General features: G+C 31.8%; 1 protein-coding gene across 7 annotated transcripts; it reads left to right on the plus strand.

Moving 5' to 3' along the window:
• The first annotated feature begins 4,203 nt into the window (after window positions 1–4,203).
• LOC108911135 (BTB/POZ domain-containing protein 6) lies at window positions 4,204–14,328 on the plus strand. 7 transcript variants are annotated; one of them, XM_018715973.2, is made up of 5 exons: window positions 4,204–4,725; window positions 11,609–12,008; window positions 12,065–12,281; window positions 13,074–13,439; window positions 13,492–14,328. In XM_018715973.2, exons 1-5 carry the CDS (start codon window positions 4,485–4,487, stop codon window positions 13,957–13,959), a joined length of 1,692 nt encoding a protein of 563 aa, XP_018571489.1. In that variant the 5' UTR covers window positions 4,204–4,484; the 3' UTR covers window positions 13,960–14,328. The 7 variants fall into 7 exon arrangements, with proteins under 7 accessions (XP_018571489.1, XP_018571490.1, XP_018571496.1 ...); XM_018715974.2 differs by having other exon boundaries at window positions 11,612–12,008; XM_018715980.2 differs by lacking the exon at window positions 4,204–4,725 and adding an exon at window positions 9,542–9,692.
• The last annotated feature ends 6,258 nt before the right edge of the window (window positions 14,329–20,586 follow it).

Raw genomic sequence — 20,586 nt, forward strand, 5'->3', positions numbered from 1 at the left:
CATTCCATCATAAAGTAAAAGGCAGACGTACATTGAGAATCTAGGATATGACAGAAACTATACTAGATAGGTGTATTCAATACAATCTAACAAGAGTATCAAACTGATTTGACATACATTTGTCCTGAACGAACTTAAGACCACTACATAACTTTGGTCATCAGAAAGAAATAACCTATGTCCACAGGGTGTAACTGAAAAGTTACGCCGAATTTTTATTATATATTTATTCGTTTTCGAAAATTGCCCCACACTTTTTCTTCGTTATTGGAAATACGAAAAATAGATAAGGATATAAGTTGTAGGGATTTTTTTTAATTTTAGGTTCGTACCTCAAAAACAATTGAGTGTTGACTGTCACATCTTGAGATCTTGAGACAGTTTTTGCTCTGTACCGTTAAAAATTAATACCTAAACATATTTAGGTACCAATAATAAAAATAACATGTAATTGTCATCTAAATATAAAATTTTAAAATAAAACCGTACTAATACTGTAAATTATAGGCACGTACCTATTCTCTCATATGATCGGTCTAGATATGTACAAAATATGTTATCTTTTTAAATAAATTCATTCACCAAAGATTTCACTTGGCATTGTAAAAGTAGCGACATTAGATAAACAAACATCAAAAATAAACAACAACAATTATTTATCCACTATATTACTTTTACCATTAACCATCGTTTCTTTCAATTTTCAATATACAGGGTGTTTGGAAGAGTTGGTACAAAATTTAAGGTGAAAATAGAGCCAAAAATATTAAAAGAAGTTGCTAAAACATTGGTCCTCCGGAGCACCGTTACTGAGATATGGCCCTCCAAAGGAGTCTTATCATTTGGATATTTTTTTAAATAACTTTGTTTCTAATTAAGATAATGGAATGAAAATTGTAGGTAATAATCATACCATAAGGGTCATCAAAATCGGTTATAAATAAGGATAGTTTTCTAACTACCCTTAACAGAAATTTTTCGATTTTTTTTTTATTCCTTTGAATTATCAAGCAACCGTGGTAGTAAAAAATCGAATGAAGTGCAAAGTCAAGCAGCAAGATGACAACTAAAAAATGTAAGAATTTAAACGAAAGCACGCGAAAGTGACAATCATAGTTACTGTTCTGAACCATACATTATTTAAAAAATAATTATTTCTGACTAAACGCAGAATTCGAAAAAAACGTAGGGACATTTTTTCTTCAAAAAAGTCGAATCATTAAAAAATAATATTATTTCTTCATTCAATTCAAAGGAATAAAAAATATTTCTGTTAAGGGTAGTTACAAAACTATCCTTATTTATAACCGATTTTGATGAAACTTATGATAGTTAAAGACCCTTATGGTATGATTATTACCTACAATTTTTATTCCATTATTTTATTCAGAAAGAAAGTTATTTTAAAAAATATCCAAACGATAAGACTCCTTTGGAGGGCCATATCTCAATAACGGTGCTCCGGAGGACCAATGTTTATAGGAACTTTTTTTACTACTTTTGGCTTTACTTTCACCTCCTTAAATTTTGTACCAACTTTTCAAACACCCTGTAACACATTAAACTTCGAAAACGCAACAAGACACGATAATGTAAAGAGAATTCATTATCTGCCGTAGATATCTGGAATAGATGGTTTATCAGATTTTCATAACAAAGCGATTTAAATAATTTTAAAACATGGAAAAGGCTTCATTTTAATCGTAATAATATCTGTTATACCTCTAAATAATTCGCTTATCTGATTATTCGCAGTAAGCGTTTAATTTTACTATAAATTGCTTTATTAAGAGCTATATTCTTGCAATAATAATAATATTTATATTTTCTCGGTGATTTTGAAAGAGTGAAAACTTTTATTTGTAACATTATCTCCAACAATTAAAATAATAGATAGGTATATAATAATTAAAATGTAACATAAATCTTATTTTTTCGTTTATTCGGAAAAATTATTACTAGAAAAACTTAAAAGTGCCATAAATGGCCATGGATATCAATGCCATAGGCTGTACTCTAATGAACAGTGACGTACTTATTTTTTTCGATTATACATCAAAAAATTTTTAATGACAACCCTGATTATGGTCTAGTTAAAAATAAAAGGCGTTCTGCTCTTTGCAAAAATATATATCATTTACCTAAAAAAATGTATACCGTATGTAGGTATACCTACATAGTAGAAAGTAAATGTAAATTTTAAAAAAAATTGAAATTGTCTATGACGAAACAGAATACGATGCCCTTATCGTAGATGGTTGGCTATGAAGAAAAACAAATTCATATAGTCAATGGGTCAACTAGATCATGGCCAACCATTTCCATTAAAAAAATAAACTTTGATCTATAAATCAAAAATCGCTAGTTATTAAAAAATTAAATACTCCACTTACACTTAAAATAATTTATTAAGTAACATATCAACATTTCAGAAAAATGTCCAGCTTCCCTCCATTTCAAGAACAAAAAAAATTATCGGAAAGTTCCGCTCATAATTAAATCATATTTTGAAAAAAGATTCAGTTCATCTACTGAAATTTGAAATAGTCATTGTATTTTGTTTCATTACTTTCTTAAGTTGAAAAATAATAATAATAAAATAATAATAACCTCATTTTTTCATTTTCTATATTCAATGGCACAGTAAAAACATAGAAATCAGGTATTTTACACATTTACTATCATTTTATTTGCACACAAACATCGACATCGTCTCTATTATCATCATGATACTTAATTAAAACGTTTTGTGTTTTTGTTTTTTTCCAATTTAATCAGTAACTCCGGAAATGCATAAACAAACCCATGGAAATGTTATAAAGGAAGACGTAGTTCTAGAATTTTATTAAAAACGTAAAATATGATTGTTTACTACTAAATGTGCAAATAAAGTAGGTATAATCAATCAATATTTACACCAATCAAGACAACAGTATCAACTTAAAGCAGAATCGGAAAGTTTAGAAGAGTTAATGTAAATATGATACCGGCTCATAGGAAACCTACAAACTCGTAAAAAGTGTTACAGAATTTTTTGTAAGAACGATAAAATACATGTATTTCAGCAGTTCCAAAACAGTTTTAAACACATTTTTAATTAGATTTTTTCTCTATGACCTTAAACTTCCGATACAAGTTTGTGACATAAGTTAACTTAGTTTTTCTCCTTCACCGCTTTCAATTTTTGACATAAGTTCATTAACACCCTGTATAGACATGCTGGAAGAATAACGCGCCAATGTCCTTGCCTGGATCTTCGGATGTGGCGGGGTCGCTCTTTACCCACAGACTATAGAAACGACTCCAAGCATAGACAACTTATGAAATACTAAATGTATGGGTGAGATATAACCTATAAAATGTGTTATATCTTAATTATCACAGCTACTCAGTACATATTGGAACAACGAATTATTTTGCAACTCTTAGCACAGAGCGGCCTTCGAATCTAGAGGTACTACGAAAGTAACTATAGTAGGATCATATTTGATGCAAAGTAATAAATCATTGCCTGTCAAGGGAACCAATGCAGTACGCTTTTAAATGTTTTAGAAATTGAATAATTTCTTTATACATTATGAAGGGACGAATGGATCAGTTCACGTCTGGCACCCTTGTTCCTACAAAAATTCCTTTATTCTCATAAACTATTTATTTTAAATGTAATTTATTATAAATCCAATTTGTTTTTTAAATTCCACATATTATGTAGGTACTACATTTTACCTCTGTGCGCGCCACTGTTGCTTACTTGTTTTTTGGAGACGTATAACCGACCACTTGACCAATCAGAATATTTCCTTGATTCCTTTGATAAAACTGTTGGTTAAAAAAAATACAACTGAAAATCACAAATAAAAATCACATCCGATTTATGAAAAGAGCGATTTTCACTAAAAAAAAATTTGGAATTCAATTGAAATACTGATACAATTACATTCTGCACTACCTTAAGCTTTTCTGTATCTCTAATGTGAAAAAAAAATATTCAGCAGGATGTTCAGGTTCTAGACATAATAAATACATAATACAAACAACTTGACATAAAAGGAAGATAATTTCACCCCATAAGTTTTCCTGGAATTCATTAACCTCTCGATTTTTTTTTCGCAGGCACAATTGATCGATCCGCGGAAAGTGAAAGTTCCGTTTCAAGTTCACTCCGACACGTGGTACCTGTAGCAGTACCGTTCACGTAAACCGAATACGGCACAGCGCGTACCAGTGCATACGGTACCAGTCGTAGAATGCCTGCCAGCTGACTCCGGCGACTCGATTTGCTCGTCAATCCGTGTCGACTCAGGCTCATGAAAAATGTAAAGCACAAAATGTAAATTATGCGGAATGGCTACTAGATATATTTGCTAGGCAGTGAAAATTCGGGTCAGTAGACACGACAAAGACGAAAAAAAATAAGTTTGGCGAGTAGTGGCAAATCATTTTGGAAAACGGTGCGAAAGGTGTCTAACTGACCCTTTGGTGATATGTTGGGAGCCGAACAAGCGGGTCTGAGTGCGGGAAAGCATGCCTTAGCCTGGATCTTGGGACAAGCTGACGTATGGTACCTGCTGTACAGGTGCGCCCATTTCGTTAGTAAAGGACAAGGACCACCCGCGCAGAGCAGCGTGTCCATTTTGGAGGATCTATTCGCGCTGGAGGACGAACAGCAGCTTGTGGATAACAGGGAGGATTACTACCAGAATTACGTGGTGCATGATCAGGAAGGTTAGTAGGCAATCATAGTAATCGCCCCAAAAAGTCTATTCATACACATGATGACACAGACAAGTACAAATTAAGCGTAACTATAAATCATAACGATGTATCTATACAGAGTTGTTTGGATTTATCTATACATATATGGTTAGCATAAGGCCCTTCCTACATTTCATCCATAAAAAGATTTCAGATAAAATACCAAAACAAAAAATAGAAAAGCAAAAAATAAGATTTTTTTATTTTTTTTACTTTTTTGACAAGTTGTGAAAATAAAATTTTTGAAATCATTTTTTATTAAGTAAAGAACCAATTTGTTGTAAAAATAATAAGAATTATAAATTCTTATGTTAAAAACGATGAAAATCTTAAAATATTTAAGTTTGACCAGTTATAACTCAGTCACTTTAGTCCAAAAACTTTTGAAAACGCATCATTTTGAAGGGAATCTCATCTAGTTTTTTTGTACAGCAATTTTCTTCCTACTTCTACTAAAAAAAAAATAGAATCAAAAAAGTAAAAAAAATCAAAAAATCTTATTTTTTGCTTTTTTTAAATTGTTTTCTAACGATTTTTTGCATAAAATTTTTCTTTTACATTTTTTAAATAAGCCGTTTCGATGGGAAATTCAATTCTCTACAAAATTTTTCCTATGGACTATACCGAAATTTTGCTTCATTTTCGTGTTATATTTAAAAAACTGCAAAAGTGCATTTTCACACCTATCTTCAATTTCAACCCACTAATTTAATAGCACCCCGCGGTTTTTTCATTTTTAATGACTCTTCGAACAAGTCATATGATGAAAATCCTTGAAAGTCTTATTACCTTTCTTTTTTGCAAAAAATAGAATTAAAACGTATAAGGGTAAACGCGACGAAAATCGAAAAATTGGTTTATTGTAAGTTTGAGCGGCCATATATCAGTCAATTTTCATCCAAAAATACTTTGCAACCTCTTATTTTGAAGGAAATTTTATCTACTTTTTTATGAAGCAATGCCTATAGGTACCTATCTTTACTCAAAAAAAAAAAAAAACGAGGCAAAAAAGTAAAATAAATCAAATAATCGAATTTTTTGCTTTATTTTTCGAATTGTTGATTAACGATTTTTTGCATAAAATTTTCCTTTTAAATTTTTTAAATAAGCCATTTCGATGGGAAATTCAATTCTCTAAATAATTTTTCCTATGAACTATAGCGAAATTTTGCTTCGTTTTCGAGCTACAATTAGAAAACTGAAAGGGGTGCATTTTCACCCCTATCTCCAATTTCCACCCACTAATTTAATAGCACTCCCCTGTTTTTTCATCTAAAATGATCCTTTGAACGATTCATGGAATAAAATTGCTTAAACGTCATAGCCTATTTTGCGATTAAATTTTTTTCATGAAACTGTTAAGGGCCAGATAGTCCCTCGGTAAACCTGAAGTTACATTAATGTACTTCTAATCTAAAAATTTGTAACTTTGTAAGGGGATGTCGAGTTTTGAAATCGGAAGAAAATCGAAGAAAAAAAAGTTAGTCACATTTTTCTGAATATTATTAGCAAACAAAATTCTATTTTTCAATCAACGCAAACGATCAGACAAGCCATACTTAATTTTTTTTAAATATCAACTAGATTTTTTATTATCAATACCGTAAATACATTATAGTATGTACAATATACATATTAATAACATTTCAAAAAAAACGACCGTATGTAATTGGAAAATGGAGATCCATTTAAATATTCAGCATTTCAGTGCAATTTTCTTTTTATTTTAGTTTAAGATCTATTTCATGATTTTCGGAAAATTCAGTCACATTCATAATTAGTAATTAGAGAATTACGATTTCTCAGTAGGTATTTTTCTTTTATATTTACAATAAAAACTACTTTAAAAAAATGATAAAATCATAATTTTCTTTAAAATCAGAACAAATATCCAAATTTGGGTGATTTTTTTTAATTCTTGTCTCCAGGATACCTAGCTTTGCATAGACTCTGATCCATCTCGTATTTCTACGTCTATATTGCATCAACCCAATATTTCACGTAAGAGACCATTGAATGTACATTGAAAAGGTTAGTGTACACACGAATAACATTGCTTTTGCGATGTTACTGAAGAAAACGTGATTTATTCTAGGAAAGTATTTGAAAATTAAACGCAGATACTGGTTTTTCTGCAATTTTACTTTTAGTAGATACAGGCTGCACGTAGAAATATTGCAGGAGATGAATTACTGGATCATTTTAATTGGAAAAGATCATATCGTGCCTCATATAAACCTATGTCTTATGTCCGATATTTGACGTAGACTGATACTGACTTTACTAAGTAACGATAAAAAATCGCTAATTATGCTAAACAGTGGCTGCGTACCTCCGATACAGCCACTAAGAACCACATAATCGTGACGTCGGATAATTAATTCAATTAAATCACCTTTGAAACCAAAATCAATAATTCACTCTAACTTAATAAAATACACATAAATAATTTATATGTATTTCTATGTAACTCTACAAACATATATTTTAGGCTATCTCAAGAATTTTGTAATAAACACCACGTTCTCATTATTAAAATACCAAATTTAGTAGTATAAGTTAGGTACCAATCTTATAAATTAGCCTTAAAAGTTTACCGTGGATACAGTGAGCTGATTATTTGAATTTTAATTTCATATGTACTGATTGTAACATTTGGCATTACCTATGACGAGACGTTTTACTATTTTTCTTAACAGAATGTACTTTTGTAAAGATATGATCTAAAGAAACCCACTTACGGCTCACCCAATACCATAATGTTTAATCAAATTTAAAATATCTTGAATGTAAAAAACAATAGGGGAGAAATTTCACCCTTAGAACTGTGCTCCTAACAAATTTATTGCGTCCACATATTTTTATGGAAAATCAAAAACGAAGCTGCATGTGTTCAAACTTAAACACCCCATATCTAGAAAACTCATAACCAATAACGTGTACTAAATTTGACACCGACACGTAAACTTTAAGAAGATATTAAAAGAAAATAAACATATTTCAAAAGTTATTAGATGATATTACCAAAACTTTGTCAACAAGTTGTGTTCAAGCTGCTCTATATTCGTAAGGAATCAGAATTGACCCCTAGTTCATTTGAACTCCTAGACCTTGACCGAGAAACACTTTGTGAAATTTGGTAATTGAATTATAGGACACCCTTTATAAGTAGTTTAACATATACAGTACAAACTAAAAAATGGGACGAAAGAATTCTTAAAAAGGTTTTATAATACATGTATGAATTTTTTACCCAGTAAATTATAGAAGAAATTGTCACAATTTACTGGCAAAGCTCTAGTAACTTTTAGAATAAAAATCTGATTATAAAACGCAGTGATAATTACAAAATCTCTATCAAGATATTTTTTATATTAATACATTTTCATTCATAGTTAAAGTGGCTTAAATAAAATAAAAGACAAATTTATTTAATTCAAAATCAATTTTTATTACATATTAGTCTCTAAGTACTTACTAATGACGTGTCATTTAATTAAAATATAGTAATATCAATAAAAAGAAGTGACAAAATTGTGTACACACAACTAAGTACAACACGCTCATCAAATTCTCTTGCCTGGTTTTCTTAGAACACGCGTACTATAAGTATAAACATTATGCATCCATTACAAAATATCTAATAATAATAAAAACAAATAATTAAAAATCATCATTACGTTTTTTTTTGTCAGTCTTCCCTAAAAGTAATAAACAACAGTTAGCAACCCTAAGACAAATTAATCGTAAATTAAACAAATTAATCGTAAATTTTATTAATGTACTTAATTAGCTTTCACTAGAATTGATTTATTTGTGCATATTATTATTCAATTCATATTTTTTCCACCTATGACAAAACTAAAAATGTATAATAAATCTTTGAGACAAAAGGATCAATCAAGGACTGTGTTCTGGAATTATTCTGCCTATCAAAGTTATTAGCTTCTAAAAAATGGCGTTCAGTTACTTAATAATCAAAACATAAAATAACATTCATCATTTTTATCTTGAAAAGCAATGAATATAAACTACATATTGTATTTCTCGTTATTTATGTCAAAATGTTGTCTCTATTTTATCTTGTATAAAAAACGTTGATTAATCCGTTAAATCGGCGTTTTAATTTCAATAAAATAATCTGTAACGTAACAATAAAATTCATCACTTATGATTTCTCTATTGGATATTTTAGATATTTTACTTCATCAACTCATTCGGCACTTGACATTGATTTTATGCGAAATGTAGAAGGAAATGCACTTGAATTAAGAAACTACCTACATACTAAATAGGTATATTTATTTCCTTTAGAAATAATTAACTGATGTTTGCACTTGACATTTATAGTTTTTTTAATTTAGATAAATTGCGTTATACCAAGAATAAACCGGAAACTATACAAATCGGTCAGATCAAGATGAAGAAAATATAAAATTATATAAACGTATAAAAGAGAGAATGATTAAAGTTGTCTTAAAAGTTTGCAAACTTAATTTAACAATAACTGAAATATCAATACTTACTAATTAATGTATCTCATTTTGGACGCACTGTATAGGATTAATATAGGTACTCGTATATGCCAAGAAAATCACAAATCACCCTCTATATTACTTTTATGTCAGAGTAACTTAGATACATAATGGAACATCGTTTTGTAATTTAAATGCTAATTAATTCACATATATTTCCATATTGCTTTAGCATGTTTAAGGAAATAGCCAGTAACGGAAAACAATGGCTTTTAGTTTCAAGCGTTTTATATCAGTTGTATCATTGACGTCGTTCCTTTGCTAGTGATTAAATATTAAATCCAATTTTATTAGAAGTAGTGTAACAATAAATTTTAAATGAAGCTGATTGAAAAGAGTACATGTAAATTCGAAGATTTCACCAAACGTCAACGAAAGTAGTGAAGACATTTGCACCCATGGGTAAATGTAGATAAAATTATTTCTTAATACTTGTTTAGTAATGACTCAATAATATGTACTGAGTATTGACATTATCAGATGCAGTTCTACTACTAACAATATTATTTTAATAATATTGTAGTTTTGTTCACGAAACTTCACAAATTTTTACCGAGGCAAATTGCATTTTTTGTAAAAATGAATGTTCTCAATGTGCTTTATACTCAAAAACGCCTCTGTCAAAAATGGGTTATTCACATGAATAACCAATAAACACACGAGTTTTCAAGCCCTATATGCCCAATAAAGGCAACACGATAAAAACACAGTACAAAATACATCAAATCGATTTTGTCGGCTGAATGTAGTCATAGACCCATAGAACAAAGTAGAATCTACTCCTTTTTAGTATGGCTGACTTGTTCAAGGTCACAATTCTTTGTCCAAAAAACCTATTTATAAAAAAAATGTACATCCTTAGTGATTTATATTAAGATAGATACTAATTTGAGCATAGTACGCACACAAATGTTATACGAATAAATTTGCTCTAGTCATAATTAATGTGTAAATAAGTTTATGAACACAAAAATATAATTCATCAATTGTCGGTTTGTCAAAAAGATCCGTGCGCCCATATAGTTTTACAATTGCACCAATTATTATCAATATAGAATAGTAATAAAAGAGCCCTACAGTTAATTGATAAACAGGAAAAAGCATCCCATTTTGTGAAATGCCAAATATCCTCACTATTTTTCAAAAAATTTTTTAAAACATGATCGTAATCTGTAAAGTGCTACCGGCAAGTTGAGTCAGTCAACAAACTTTGAAATGCATATTAAAAATCATAACTAGATTTATTATTGTGCATAAGTATTACGGTATTATAGTACTGCTAAAAGTTGTGTTGAACTATCATAAATTTAAAAATATGTTTTTATGAAGACTACACATTTTGATATACCGGGTAGGAATTAGGAAAGTACCTTCCACAAATAAGATCCACTTCTTATTTGTGGAAGGGCGAAATGGGCGGCGACTATTAGACGCCTTCACTATACCCATCCTTGTCTATCACATGGATTTCTATGGCTTACTTTATCGCTCTCACGTAACTTCAGATAGACCATCGGTAGTTTCCTACCCGGTATACCATTGCCTGCTTTGAAAACAGAAAAAGTAAAATTGAAAGTATCATCCCATTTAATTCATGAAGTAATGATTCAATGATTCTCAGATCTCAATTACAATAACAGTACGATTGTAAGTTTTATCAAGAGAAACGCCAACGGCCATGATTTTGTCGTGGTGCAAACGGCGAGAATTCGTCCACAGCCATGCTCGCGTGGCACGGCGAGGGACGGAAAAAGAGACAGAACAACAAGACGCGACGGTAATAAAGGAAGATGGCGATCGAATAGTGTCGAAGGGCAGGTGTAGTTAACATGAAAATAATTTCCATAAACTGACAATGGCAATGTCGAATTTGTATTCAAAAATATCTACAAAACCGGTGAAACGTTCTCAAGAAAATATGGCAGTGTCGCAGACAAACGCGTGGATGAACGGTAAGATAATTATTCTGATTGCGTGATTAGGGCGTTGCAGATGTAAATAGATGAGTGCAATGCGCAGGTTCTAAACGAATATAAATAACAATTTGATTATTTTGTTTACACCCATGCCTTCCTTTTGAAGAATGAACGTTTTATTCGTAACTGTAAAATCTACGAAAAAATCAAGTACGTATACACGTTATGAAAAAACAAATATGACGCCTTCATCAAGTTGTGATCGAGTTACAGTTTAAATTAACGGCAAAAATTATACGCTACTTCTGACCTGACCCAAATAATGTATTGCATTACTCTTGAATATAACTATACTGTTATATATTTAAGTAGTTCTGGGACTAATAAATTTATTTTTTATAGCAGAAACACTTAATAATGGCTCGCTTAGTCTATCACCACCGCATGTCATTTCACAGAGGGAAAGTCTGCAGGTGATGCAGCCTGCCAGTGCTCCAGGATCACCACCTTCAAGCCCATGTGTATCTCCTGTTGGACCGCCAGGAACCCTGGACCCGAACTGGCAGGCTTCTAAACCCACTGTACGGGAAAGAAATGCTGCTATGTTCAACAACGATCTAATGGCAGACATTCGATTTATTGTAGGATCCCCTGGTGCTACACAAGTTATCCCTGCACATAAATATGTTCTTGCCACGGGCAGCTCGGTCTTCTTTGCTATGTTTTATGGTGGGCTAGCAGAATGTAAAGAAGAGATTGAAGTTCCGGATGTGGAACCATCAGCATTCCTAACTTTACTTAAGTATGTATAACCTTATAGCACTTTTTATATTTAATTGCAATTGCAAATATTTGCAGGTACCTGTACTGTGATGAAATTCAGTTGGAAGCAGACACAGTTTTAGCAACTCTTTATGTAGCCAAAAAATATATTGTACCTCATTTAGCACGTGCTTGCGTAAATTACCTTGAAACTAGCCTAACGGCAAAAAATGCTTGCCTACTCTTAAGCCAATCTAGACTGTTTGAAGAACCTGAGCTTATGCAGCGTTGTTGGGAAGTTATCGACGCTCAGGTAAGCATAACTCACTCCCTTTCATGCCTAGATCTCACTACCAACTCTGAGCAATATGAACATAAAAGACACTTTAGCTTTAGTGCTCAATTACAGCCCAGAATTCCATAGATATAAACTTTATAGGTGTTAATTTTAAATGGTCCTGCATTGTTGCTTAGAAGTGTCTTTTATGAGATTATATAAAAAATCTAGAGTACAATGAGTCATCTATGTTCAAAGACCTTATATGTCTAATTTATGTTGTAATTAGCTAAAACTGCCATGTCCCTTGATTTGTAAACAATTAAAGGCTGATCAATGTCTTGTCAGGAAAATTAAATTTAACGTCAAGTTGAATTTAAGAAAAATATATGTGATCATTTAAGATTATGAAAAACGCTCAACATTTTATATACATATCTTATGTATTAATTATTTTTGTACATAATATTATTTGTTAATATGTAATCGGTTAATTTGAAACTGATATTTCAAACTTTGGTTTGAATTGACCGATTCGTTGCTTTTTCCACTGTGTTTTTAATCCACATATTTACAGCATTTTGATGTTTGAATGATGTAATATTAATGTATGTATATCACTGTCTGTTAATATATGGATTGCAAAAACATACTGGACTCATTTATTATTAAAATCTATTGTGCCCAATCCTTATTCCGCTACCCTATTAACACTAACAATTCAGTTACGCAGTAACATAATGGCATTGGCATTTAAATAGCATAAAAAAACTGAAATTACTAACACAAAAAATAATGCCATGTACTTAAAGCCTTTATCTTATTTAGGCCGAAATGGCTCTGAAATCGGAAGGTTTTGTAGACATCGATATGTCCACTTTAGAGTCCGTGTTAGGTCGAGAGACGCTAAACTGCAAAGAGATGAATTTATTAGAGGCCGCCCTAAATTGGGCGACGGCTGAATGTGGAAGGCGAGAAATAGAACCAAGCCCTCAAAACAAAAGAGCTGTCCTCGGAAACGCTTTATACCTCATCAGAATACCTACGATGACTCTAGAGGAGTTCGCCAATGGTGCAGCTCAGATCGGAATCTTGACGCAACAGGAAACGATAGACATATTTTTTCACTTTACGGCAAACAATAAACCAAATCTGCAGTACCCTATAAAACCCAGAGCCGGTTTAAAATCTCAGGTAAGATTGATTTAAAAACGTACTTCAAAATGATAACAACTATTCTTTGTAGGTTTGCCACAGATTTCAGTCTTGCGCCTACAGGTCCAACCAATGGAGGTACCGCGGTCGGTGTGACAGTATCCAATTTTCAGTGGACCGCAGAATATTTGTTGTGGGATTTGGTTTGTATGGCTCTTCTAACGGTGCGGCCGACTACAACGTGAAGATTGAACTGAAACGCCTTGGTAGAGTTCTAGCGGAAAACAACACAAAATTTTTCTCGGATGGCTCGAGCAACACCTTTCACGTCTATTTTGACAACCCTATACAAATTGAACCCGAATCTTTCTATACTGCTTCCGCAATTCTCGATGGGGGAGAACTGAGCTACTTCGGGCAGGAGGGCATGAGCGAGGTGACCGTCGGTCAGGTGACATTTCAGTTCCAGTGTTCCTCCGAGAGCACCAACGGGACGGGGGTCCAGGGTGGTCAGATTCCGGAACTTATATTTTATGGACCGTCCCACGACGAACACTAACTTGAAACGGCAAAGGTTCTTTTCCTTACTGCGTTACTTCTACAGACTGTTCTCCTTTAGTTCTTTTAAAGTGCTGTGAATTTTTTAATGATACGTAGGTTATTTACTTTTTTTTTTGTATATTTCTATTTTAATTCTTGGGGACGACGTAAACCAAAACTGAATATCTCCGTGAGACGTTGTGTTCAAGTCAAAGATACAAATTTTGTATAGGCAGTTGTTAAATAATGTATTTTGCAAAGGTATATATTATATAATCAAGTTTAAATAAATATATCCGCAACCGTTGGACTTTTCTCAAAATTCGCCTACTTAAGCGTCCATGCTAGCGTAATCCTATTTATTTACTCTAATAAATAAATAAAAAAATATATATAACACTTTCTAAGAAATATATTTATAAGCAATTGACGATTTTTTAAAAATCCTTAAGCAATAAACGTTACAATCAAAATGGGGAAAACCGAACAAAATTTATTTTTATGTCGCATATGTGAAAGGGTAAGATATTTTTATGAACTGTGCATCCTTTTTCTTAATATTGGCATGTATTACAAGTAGATTAAACGTTCTTAATGTGTATCTTCAATTGTCCCAGACCCAACTTTTAATAACGTGACAATACCCAAAAAAATAATATTTCCTAAACAAAAAATATGGATAATCCAAGTTCATAGGCAAACGTCGAAGTTTCGATTACTGAAAAGTATGGACGTTCTCAAAGTATTACCATGAAGTGTGATACCACTATATGATACATAAACTTAGCTTTTAAGGTACTATCAAAGCATTTACCAGAGTAATGTAATCAAGTATTACATAAAATACTGACCAATCAAGTTGCATTATGCTAAATATTAGCTTTTGCCATTTGAGTCGGACGTGGTGGAATTTTGGCATTTATGGTGGAAAATCACAATTTGTTGATTGCGAATACTTGCTTACATTGCTGACATTTGTTATTAAAGTCATTATGTGATATGAAAATTATATTAAATTATAATTTCATAAAATATATATCTCAGTAGTTTAATGTGTTTTATTTATTAAAATCCTAATTACAGAAACCATAGAAAAATAACGAATAAAATGAACATTTAATTATACCGTGAGCAGCAAAAGTATGAAATATATTTATTTAAAAATCAGATGTTCGTTATCTGAAAAATCGCTCTGACCCGTCAAATTATATTTTTAGTTGTGCATTTTCTGAAGCAATTTTCATTTATACAGGCTATCCCCTAAAAAACGCTGCAAGCCATAACTCCGTCTTTTATAGTCTGATTTTAAAAAACAAAAAATTGTATGAAATGGCTCTAAATACATTATAGAGTGAGCCTATTGAGGCGTATTTATTATTATTTTTTTTTTTTTGAAATGCAATAGTCAACTTTTTTCAAATGGCAATATGTTTTTTTTATTTATTATTGTTCAGAATTCTATTCTGAATTCAACGATGTATATAAAGTCTACCTTTGTGTAACGTGTATTACAGAAAAAGCGTGAAAATATTAACAAGCATATTTTGACTAATCATGTCTGCCTGGAAAACAAAAAATAATACAACAAAGCAAGTAAATGTCATTTTAGCGTTCGGGTCCCAGTTTTTTACGCATTATACTCTTTGTGTCATTTACAGTAGGTTATTGAAATAAGCTCAACAGCGCAAAATATGTGTAATAATAATCAATTGACGGACATGATTCAGGTATACCTTGCATGTAATAAAAATCTTGGTGCAGGAGTCTGCCTTTACAGAGAACTATTTCGTCAGAAAGAAGTTCCAGAACCACGTAGATTTGTAAGATGAAGAAAATTTGAGAAACTAAACTATGGAGCGTTTAAGAAACCAAAGCGAGAAGAACACCAATCTAATGAAAACATCGAGTTCAATGTTCTTAACGTTGAAGAAAACCCAAAAATTTCCATTCGGGAAATTTCTAATAATAATAGAACATCAAAGAGAAGTGTACACACAGTATTGAAAAAGCACAAATTCAAGCCATACATTCCTCAAAAAGTGCAGGCAATAGAGGACGGCTATTTTTTGTTTTCCATGGCACAGATGATTAGTTAAAATACATTTGTCATGAATTAGTGTCTGGGTGCTGAATGCGGTATCGACTAATATTTTGTCATCTTTTCTGTAATAAATGCTTTACAAAAGTAAAGTTCACATACATCGTTGGATTCGGAAAATAAATCTGCACAATAAAAAATAACAAAATAACTATATTGCCATTTGAAAAAAAAAGTAAATGAGCTCTAATAGGCTTGCTTTACAGTGTATTTAGAGCCATTTCATTTAATTTTGTGTTTTTTAAAATCAGACTATAAATAATGGAGTTATGGCTTTCGGTTTTTTTAGGAGGCCCAAAAAAAGTTATGAACTTTTTTAAATGGGAACCCCACTTTTTTGTATTTTTATTCAATTCTCCATGGAATTCTGATCATTTTTTATGTAACATAACCTATACCTATCTTTAACCGTTTTCAAGATAATGGCGTCTGAATATAGAATATGGAAAATTTTCAAAAATTACTCTCGATACGTAAGGACTGTAACGTTAAAGTCGGTGGGAACTGGTGTACTGTCCGTTAAATACATTTTGTGTTTTTCAAATATTTAAGCACAACTAATGAATTTAATTGTTAATTTTAATTTGTTTGGTACAAACTGACAAAGCCAGAACACAGCAAGAATAATGTGAAATATTCAATCACAAATATCCAAATCATACAATCATTCATACAATCATACAGCTACTGTAAGAAAAATTTGCAAAAAATTCAGGATTATAAACTAATTCAAACAAACAGAGTTAAATTAAATGTTCAAATTGCCATCCATTTTTCTTGACAATACCCACGCCTATGTACAAACTCATATTGAACATTATTTAGTACATTTCTGTCAATATTCCTAATTTCCTGCCTGATTCGGGTTTTTAAGTCCTTGATGTGGATCGGTGGATTTACATTAACTTTGGATTTTAAATAACCCCATAAGAAGTAATCCAAAGGAGTGACATCGGGTGATCTCAGAGGTCACTCGGTTGGTCCCCGTCTTCCAATCCAACGCTCAGGAAAACATTCGCCTAAATAACCTCGGCCTTGCCGAACAAAATGAGGTGGCATGCCATCCTGTTGAAAATACAAGGTATCGCTTGGCATGTCAGGTTCATTTGCGTTTGGAAAAATTTGAATGAGGGCGGGAATTAGATCAAACTGAATATCATTCTCCCGTGAGGTTTTCTTCGTTGAAAAAAGGGCCAAGAACCTTATCATTAATTATGCCTGCCCACACAGTCAATTTCGGTGGGTACTGAGTATGTGCCTCAGTTATCTAATGAGGACTGTTTTGACTCCAATACCTACAGTTTTGGTAGTTAACAATACCATTCAAACAGAAAGTTGCCTCGTCTGAGAAAAGGATTTGCCGATGAAACTGTGGGTTGCGGATGCGGCGATCAGGATCATCTTCGTTGAGTTCTTATACTAAATGAATTTTGTACGGGTGATATTTCTCTTTCTTCAAAATACGCAAAACTGATCTTTGGAAAATTGCATTTCCCCCAGCGATATCTCTGCTGGGCTATGAAGATTTTCTTGCAACTGTAATAAGATATTTAACTTAATGTCCTCGTCTATTTTCATATGACTTGTTTTGGGGATATCTTTTATGTGACCAGGATCTCGAAATTTCTTGGCAATTTTGCATACAATGGCTTGCTTGATTGGATGATCTGGATACTTGTTATTGAATATATCACACACTTCTTGTTGTGTTCTGGCTTTGTCACCATGTCCCAAATAAATTAGAATTTCTATCTGCTGCGTTTCTGTTAGATGTGCCATCTATACTCCGCGGTCGAAATTATAGAGAGTGACTCATCGCTAGCTTTTGAACTAGTAAGGGGGATGAAGCGTGCCGGGAACGAAAATCCATTGGCGTGTCTGCGTAAAAGGCAACAAGATACAGAAAATATTGAAAAAAGATAATAAAACATAACATCTAATATTTTTTTACGGTTTGCTATAACCGGCACTTTAATCCATTTTAATTATTACAGCATTTTAAAACGTCCCAGTTATGTGTGTTTTTTTAATTTATAAATTTATAGCAATAGAATTAGACCCATTGTCTACGCTTATGCTATGACATTTCTCAGGACGGGTAAATCAAGTCCGTTTACACTCACTAAAAAAGCATTTCCCTATTCCCTACCAAGTGCAAAAGACAGAGATAGAATATAGATCGTCATTCAGTGTAACTCAGTCTATAGATGATTATAGATTCTATCGATGTGCGTAGCAAGCGGCACAAAGATAAATAATATTGAACCGTTATAAAAATCATTTTATATTTTATACGCATTATAGTAATAGTGTTTATATTATGTCTGAGTCACTCTCTATAATTTCGACCGCGGAGTATAGTTAAGTAATTGCACTGTCCTAAATAATAAAAAATAGTAGTAGTGAACAAGGTACATCACTTTCGACTGACTTTAATGTTACCTATTTAATATTCAGTTGCTTGACGACGGCTACAATGAGTGTTTTTTTGGAGAGTTTTCTTTACAAAATGACACGGTGCTAAAAATTTGCAAAATAACCTGGCTCGTAACTTAAATAGTGACATTTAACAAAATCATATTTTATACAAAAAAATTATCCATTTTTAATTAAATTATACCTAAATACCTCACTTATATTTTTTACATTCAAGTCATTGCGTCCTAATGATCAAAATAAATCACCGAACCACTTATTTCTTATGGATTTTTCTGATTTGAAGCATCTTTCTGTGAACCACACAAATCTAAGATGGAAAAGTAAACATGGTTTTATTTTAAAACCAGCAGGGTAAATCTTAGGGTAATTTTTGAAAATTTTCCAAATTCTATATTCAGACGCCATTATCTGGAAAACCGTTAAAGATAAATATAGGTTATATCACATAAAAAATGATCAGATTCCCATGGAGAATTGAATAAAAATACAAAAAAGTGGGGTTTCCATTTAAAAAAGTTGGCCTTGATTTCATAACTTTTACTCTGTATAAATGAAAATTGCTTCAGAACATGCGCAACTAAAAATATAATTCAACGGGTTCCAGCAATTTTTCAAATAACGAACATCTGATATTTAAATAAATATATTCCATACTTTTGCCGCTCACGGTATAATAGAGTGGTTTCCATACGTAAAACGTGATATAAATATAAAATAAATTCAATAATTCATATATTTACTGTTTTGTTTATTAAAATATTTCATTGAAACGCCTCAAAATAATATTAAAGTGGAGAAATGATGACATATGATAATGACAAAAGAAAAATTAGAAATTTTAATTAAATTTTGTAGTGTGTCCCTCTCAGGTCTATGTAGATGGTAGTGTCAACAACAGCCAATAGTAGTGGTTAGTGGCAATAGCTGTGTTTTATTTACCTGGGGCCTCAGCAATTAACTGAATTAAGGTTAATATAAGGACAGTGGCTACAACAGAGGTTTCAATGCCATTAAAAGGCAACAAGATAGTCGAGGAGACCATTCGTTTGACATATAATTTTACATTTTTGTAATTTACTTAAATTATGCTAAATTAAAAGGATAGAAAAAAATATCAAAAGTTGTGAGATCTATTTTTGTAACAAATATGACATTATGACGAAAAACACATTTTATAGACCAGCGGTCGGCAACTGGCGGATTGCGATCCAGATCCGGAACGTGAAAGGTAAAAAACTGGACCGTCAAAAATTTTTTTAAAGTATAATTACTCAGTTTATTTAAAAATATATATATATTTTTCTGTAGATGACAATACGTTTGAGTGCTACCCTTATAATTTTTTAATGGTTAGTAGGTTAGTAAAAAAACTGACTCAAGCAAATGTCATTTCTTCCATTGATTTTTGAATACAAATACGCCTATCTATTGTATTTCATATTATTTTGTGAGTGCAAATGAGTTTTTTTTTCTGGACCTCGTTAAAAATGTACGGACTCCACCTAAAATTACTTGCTGACCCCTGTTATAGACATTATCTCAACAAATACAGAAAAATCTTCTAGGAAAATATTAAAGTATAAATGCCAATTCTAACAGGCACCATTAAATGGTAGCACCAATCAATGTCGTAGCACAATTGTCGCCAGCCACTGTCCTATGGAGTGTATACAAGGAATGAAGACTATGTATTCAAAAAAAGTGAGCCATTTCTTGAGTCACGTAAAGACGGCGCTGATGCAAGTAAGTAGAGTATGAAACAGACGCGTGATATTGTAAGCGCAACTTCGTTACTAGACTCTCCAGTGCATCAGCGCTACAACGGCGATTCCGATTTATGCATGGCCCATAAGAATCTTCACTCCTTATCTACCCTCTATACACTGTCCTTTATAAAACACTGATATAATGGTTAGTTACTTAAATGCAAATCTACAATACACTGTATTTAATCACGAAAAAGTAACATTGTTAAATATTGATATTGATAAATTGTATGCTGGAATTCGAGTTCAAAAAAAGTAATGTTAAAATTTAAAAATAATTAGTTAATACGAAGAATAAGAGATAAATATTCTCGAAATAATTGGGAACAGAATTTCTAATATT

Source organism: Anoplophora glabripennis, unplaced genomic scaffold (assembly GCF_000390285.2).
Source record: "Anoplophora glabripennis isolate ALB-LARVAE unplaced genomic scaffold, Agla_2.0 scaffold613, whole genome shotgun sequence".
Classification (NCBI taxonomy): Eukaryota; Metazoa; Arthropoda; class Insecta; order Coleoptera; family Cerambycidae; genus Anoplophora; species Anoplophora glabripennis.